The 6,450-nt window shown below is 42.8% G+C and overlaps 1 protein-coding gene across 1 annotated transcript; it reads right to left on the reverse strand.

Moving 5' to 3' along the window:
• Positions 1-974: 974 nt before the first annotated feature.
• Positions 975-4,376, reverse strand: LOC147898733 (uncharacterized). Its single transcript, XM_087379331.1, has 4 exons — positions 3,402-4,376; positions 2,792-2,928; positions 2,591-2,695; positions 975-1,667 (listed from the first exon to the last, which is right to left on the reverse strand). Exons 1-4 carry the CDS (start codon positions 3,564-3,566, stop codon positions 1,295-1,297), a joined length of 780 nt encoding a protein of 259 aa, XP_087235457.1. The 5' UTR covers positions 3,567-4,376; the 3' UTR covers positions 975-1,294.
• Between the last annotated feature and the right edge of the window lie 2,074 nt (positions 4,377-6,450).

Raw genomic sequence — 6,450 nt, forward strand, 5'->3', positions numbered from 1 at the left:
CTTCTGATTCGGGATCACATCCCGTAGATGTCACGGTTGGGTGGTGAGCAGCTTGCTCAGTTCTGATGTTGTGTGTGGTTGTTTTGCAGATCAGGGGTTTCAGGGGTGCTGGGATGTGTCAAAGAGGATGAGAGAAGAGGGTTGAACAAGAAGTGGCATGTGGGCAGCAGCACAGAAGCTCCCTTACATCAATTTTGGGGCATCCAAGAGGGCCATCTGCAAGAGTGCACAGCAGCAGGAGCAAGAGAATGGCTGCAAGAAGAGAAAGATTATCTGGTCAATAGCAGGGGGGATCGGATACAGCATCCAGGAGCAGATATGGCACAGTACACAGACAGTATTGCAGGCTTGGACAAGTGCTGTAGCAGGCACAGGTGGACTGGTGCAGGGCAAGCAATGGATAGGTGGACTGGAGCAAAGCTGCAGAAATAGGGTACAAAATTGGTTGGGTTATCGAATCTCCCGTTGCAGTCTCACACATTCGACTATCAGTTTCTGAGCAGTTGGCTGACAGACAGGACTGGTACAGAGTCTGGCATAGTCTGGATCTGTTCTAGCCCTATAAAAGGGCCCCTTTAGAGGAGCCTTCCTCAGTTCAGTCTCTGGGAAACTAACATCCTCCTTGGTGCAAACGAGTAGACTGTAGGAGAGATGAAACTTTAGTCAAAAAACACCAGTAAGTTAAGGGCAAAGATAAGCTCAATCCCTAGTATACCGCATGCCCTTGATAATTTTCACAAAAAAAACACAGCACCCACCAAAATAAAGATTAGGTGATGCACTCAAAGAAATATCGAAGATGAAGAAGTCGAGCAATTGGACTTCGTTTGTAAGAATCGTGGCTCAAATCTTCTATTTCATCATTGCTGGGACTCGTGCCATGAAATCTCAGTACAAGCTTCTTGTCAAGCTTTATAAGAAGAGCCAGAAAGAAGCCCAGATCATTCAAGCATAAAAAATAGCAGAACACTTCATAAACCAATACTGAGCGAAGCCTCAACATAATAAGCAAGCATTACATTAAGGATAAAAGAGGAAGGAAAGTAATCTAGCTGAAACACAAAAAGATTTGAGTTCTACAGAACCCCTTCCTAAGGCTTGGTCATTGTCACTCCAAAACTATTCACAAGTTCTCTGTCTTGTCCAATAAAATATCAAAATATCAAAATATCCACAAGGAAAAAGGTAGTTAGACGTTCACAACCCCGTAACAAGAAGTCAGATACATTTACAGTACCAATGTTCCATATGATCGAGCTGTTACAACTACAGCTCATTGCGCATTCGATGCATGCTACCCTTGCTGTTTTCCCACCATTTTGTCAAACAGTTCACGTTTCTGGGCCCGTCGAGCACGACGCCCAGTAGCTTCTTTGGCTGGTTCCTTACCCTTTGCCTGTCTTGATGACGAACCACCAGTGGTGGACTCTGCTGCAACCTGTCGAACTCCAACAGGCCTAGCCTCTCGACGGCCACCTCGTACATAACCTGAATCCCCCCATCTCCTATTCCCTAAGCGCACATTTGAAGTGTAGTACGACTCTTCATAAACATCGTAATCATCTTGGAAATCTTCCTGCTCCTCGGACTCTTGGAGACGCAAAGGCTGAAACCAGCGTGCTCTGAGGAGCAGACACACACTCTCCTCAAACATATAATCTGCAAGGCTGCAAAGTCATACATATAGGACACCAATTAGGAAATGTGCCGCCAAAACCACATCCACAGCCTAAGCTATTAAAAAGTTCAGCATCTACGCAATTAGAGACATCCAAGTGCTCACCCATCTCTCCACAGCTTCTCCCCCCATCTCTCTCTCTCTCTCTGTTGCTCTCTAAGTCCCTCCCTCAGATCCACAGCCTAAGCTAGAAAAACTTGCAAGTCTATGCGATAAGAACACACTGAAACATCCAAGTGTGCACCCCTCTCAAAACCCCCCCTCTCCCCCTCACTCTTCCGATATAAAGTTATCCATATTGCACGAGGACACCATCTATTAACTACTTCTCTGACGTTGTAGAGTCCACCTTTAATAGATAACTGTTGTGATTTCAGTCTGCCAATTCTCTTTCAAGTATATATACCTGGATGAATCCAGGAACATTCCCAAACTCATCCTCTAAAAAACACAACACAGTGCAGTTTCAATTCCATGATAGTCACTCATAAGGTTGAAAACCATAAACTCCATCATGCATAGCAGGGACTAGCTACTACGACATCCCCACTGACATCATCAGCACCACCAGTGGGTGTAGACCATGGTATAAACAAATGCTCTCACACATGTATGCACATTGACAAATGCAAACATGTGCATTAAAAAAAGTGCCTGATTCCAAGAATACCAATTAGAACATAAGAGCCACTTCTCACTTCAAAGTTCTAACTCCATTTTCTAAGGCCAAAGCAGGTATAAAATATGATGTCCATTAATTATCGTTCATGGAACAAAAAACCAAACAGCCTAGTTCACAAAAACGATATTGATAGCAAAATATAGGGCTCTGCAGGAATGGAAAAAGTAGCACATACAACATGACATGCAGAATAGACAAACATTTGCTAGAGAGTTCAGATCAAGTAATACCTCCCATCCAAAGCTCTATACACGTACAAGAAAGAGAAAGGAAGTCTGCACTGAGGACACCATGCCTCAGTCTTGTAAGAAGCCCAGCGCAAAATGCACGTGACACTGCACACATTAGAAAATTTGCATAAGACAGCTTCCAAAGGAACAAGCCCTGCTGAAGGTTATGCCCGGTTTGGAAATGGGGCTAGAACCAATTACCAGTAGGCATGCTCACAGCCTTTAATCTGTGCCGTTTCTTCCACTTTGATTTTATCACGACATATCGCACAAAGCCAAGCTTCATCCACCTTCCCATCAAATGGAGTCCCACCTAACTGTTCTCCTTCTGGAATTCCCTATCGTGCCATAGGGTGAAGAGCAGAAACTAATTACAAACTTAATGCAGACAAGAACAAGAGGAGTAACCATTCCCAGATCTTCACAGGGTGAGGAAAACCAAAAACTGGGGTAAAAAGACAATCTATGAATATGATGAAGAACTGAATCCAACATAACAATAAACAAAAAGGGGGGCAGGGAAAGGATTTGGTTCTCGCATTTGAACAAATTGCAGCTAACAGAATAAATATGGAAGCGCCGCCAACAATTACAAGCAACAAACGGAGCTAAGGGGTGTCTTCAGTTAATCGTAAACGAATTCCATGTGTCTAACAAACCGCTAGCACATAAAAGCAAAAGCCAGGTGTGCCAAGCCTCCCACAAACTCCACACCAAGCCCGTGAAAAAAACAGGAAAATCTCATTGACAACACCTCAACATGAACAAAAACTACAGATATTATTCTGAAGGTAGCTAAATAAAGACCTACCATCTGGGTAGCCACAATTTTCGACGACTGAGCTTCACTTCGGCAGCTTTCACCTTCGACATTCAAAAGTTGTAGCGCGTTACACATGTCTCCAAGATGTTTCGAGTCGGTAGGATCTGCCTCACGTACAGGATGCAAAAGATCTGCCTCGATATATCCCTCCATTTCTCAAGACTCCTGCTTCACGACTTTGGCGCCCAAGAATATAGGTTCTCCAAAGAACCAGTATGAGACCAATATAGGAAACCACGGCTTCGAGAATCTCTCAACCTCCGCCTTTGTCAATAAAAATCGGAGGTGAATGTGACTTTGCCTCGTTCCTCACGCGTGAGAACCAGGTATTTTCATGAACTACTAGCTCGAGACTCTCCCACGCTGAGGATGTGGGCCGATAAGAGAGCTCGCAGCAAAGAATGCAGGGGTATGGCAGGTCGAACAGCATGGCAGGAGAAGTTTGAAAACCCAAGTTTAAGGCGAAGCTTCCATGAATGATTATATCGCTACAACATTGAAAAGGAGAACGGCGTATGCTGAGGCAGAAGGGAGAGGGGTCCGACAAACGGCTCAACGTTCCCAACAAATTAGGGTTGTGAGCAGAGCAGCAAAGTGGGAAGAAAATCAGCGGGTGGAGAAAAAGGCTGTGAGGGGATCCCTCGAGGCCTTGCACAATTTCTTGATCTCAATATCGTGAAGACTGAGAAGAGAAACTGAATGTACGCAGAGAATCAGAGGATCTGAAAGCCAAAGGGGGCGAAATCAAACAACTAACCGCGTTGAGCAAGTGCAGGATGTTGTTGGAAGATCGGCAGGATCGAGAAGCAAAACCAAAAGAGAATTGGACACAATCTGAAGCTCGATCTGCAGAGAACAACGAGAGACGAAACCCTTACGACATCCAAACAAACAAACAAACAACAACAACGACAACAACAGGACGACTTGAAGAAGAACAAGATGACTTTTTGCCTTTGGCCACACATTTCGTACCCCTCACTCTCTATAGCGGTTCTTCTTCTTAACCTAACCACAGCCTCGCTTGCTTTACAATTGCCATTTTTGAACTTTACAGACTCCATTGGAACATTGAATGCATCTCGGCCATCCGCGTTGTGCCTCTAGTCATGGCGCTTCGCATGCATCTCGCCCTTGCGTGTTGCAGGTGCGCAAGACTGCTTGCCCGTCCATTGTCTGCTAGCGATGCTCATGGTGCCGCTAACCTGTAAACACCCTTGTGTTTACAAACTAGAGCCGAGCATCCGACCCATGGGACATTGAATGTATCTCAGCCATGGCTTGTAGGTGGGCGGGCAATCTTGCCCATCCATGGTCCGTGGGTGGTGTGCTAGTCAGTAAACACCTAACTAGTTAAGAATTGGAGGAACTTTGCCTCCTTAGCGGTACTAGCACTACCTCGTTAGAGGTAGTTGCTACATTGCTATAGTCGAGGGTTGAAACTCTTTTGTGAATTCCCACATGCAATTTTAGACAAAATTAACTAAGTTGTTTGCCATTTTATGGAGATCATCCTATAAAAATTGCCTTGTAATAGCCCAACTCTCTTTTTAAAATCATTTGCTTTTTTCTTTTGCATCCAAAAGCGCTTGCTTTATTGCCTCATTATAACCCAACTCTCTTTTAACTAGATTTGCGGCAGGCAACCTTTTTGTCATGGAGTAACTCAAACTAAATCCTAGTATTTTATCAAACTTTTAATGGAAAAAGCGAATGACTAAAATGGTGCACATGAGACACGACATCGGGTCCGTTACCCGATCCTCCCCGTAAATATCAGGGGTGATGATTTATTATTGATTTCGTATTGTTCATATTTTGGAAGCTAAAGTCCAAATACATGTCAAAATTGAATCCTAGTATTTAATCAAAAATTTAAGGAAAAAAGCAAATTAGTAAAATCATGGACATGATACACAACACAGGGTCTGTTAGGAACCGATCCTCCCTGCAAATGTCAAGGGTAGTGGATTTATTATTGATTTTGTGTTGCCATATTTTGGAAGCTGAAGTCCAACAAATACATGAATAAGGCAATACAATAACTGATCCTTGTTCAAATCTATACAATTTGTCACGTGGACTACAACCATATGAATAAAGGTGTCGTCATCCTTCAATCTTGCATCCATCTTGGATTTTCTTGATCCATCGCATCGATGAATAAAGGTGTCATCATCCTTTGATCTTGCATCCATCTTGGATTTCCTTGCTTCGTCGCATCGATAACATGCATTAAAAGACAGGAATGTTGTAAGATTTTAGATTAAAAAACAAGCAATTTTGAATGGACAAGCAATTGAAAATATTTATATGATTATATATAATATTATATTATTACAACCACACATAGTGTGGGCGGGGAGGCATCACGCTTCCTTCCCCCCCCCAAAGAGTTATAATCTGAGGGAACGGGCCCTTCCCTGAGTGCCAAGGATATAAACACCGAGAATATTAGTAAGTCTTGTGAATGGATAAGATACTACTATATTACCTGAATGTCACATAATCGTAGTCAAATGCCGGTAAAAACACTATGAGCAGAGCGCTAAGTGAAATTCAAAATCTTGTCGTCTTTTGGCAATTTCAAAATCGCTCAATTTCTCTTATAGATCATAATTGCAGTTTAACAGACTGCCACTTATGCCACCAATTGGTCGTAATGCTTGCAAACGACTAATCCAACAGTCTGATTAGAAAATAGGCTGATGTCAATAGTAATCAAATCAAACAACTTGACAAATCAACATCTCACATGTACCAGTAATCTATTGCTATTTTTGTATTTTCCAAATCCAACAGTTTTGCTACTCCATCAAAACATAGGCAAACTCAAAACGGATTGCACCTATTCTGGATGAAGAGTCTTGATTATAGTCCCGTAAAATACAGCTCAAATGGTAGAATTTGTTCATCCAACTTAGGTTGTTTGATTTCAAAGAGTGGTTTCTAGTGGCTTTGATCCAAGACTAGCAGCAAGTGCTGCTCAAACTTCTTCTTACATGGCAATAACTCATGCACGGTTTTGACATGGCTT

The sequence above is a fragment of the Dipteris shenzhenensis genome, chromosome 9, assembly GCF_047967505.1.
Source record: "Dipteris shenzhenensis isolate YYH24624 ecotype China chromosome 9, Dip_SZ_1.0, whole genome shotgun sequence".
Taxonomy (NCBI): domain Eukaryota; kingdom Viridiplantae; phylum Streptophyta; class Polypodiopsida; order Gleicheniales; family Dipteridaceae; genus Dipteris; species Dipteris shenzhenensis.

Coding starts and splice junctions, on each gene's coding strand:
- LOC147898733 (XM_087379331.1), bottom strand. CDS start 3,566: ATGGAGGGATATATCGAGGCAGATCTTTTGCATCCTGTACGTGAGGCA. Junction 2,929..3,401: donor AAATTGTGGCTACCCAGATG/GTAGGTCTTTAT, acceptor ATGGCACGATAG/GGAATTCCAGAAGGAGAACA. Junction 1,668..2,590: donor TATAGAGCTTTGGATGGGAG/GTATTACTTGAT, acceptor ATGACTTTGCAG/CCTTGCAGATTATATGTTTG.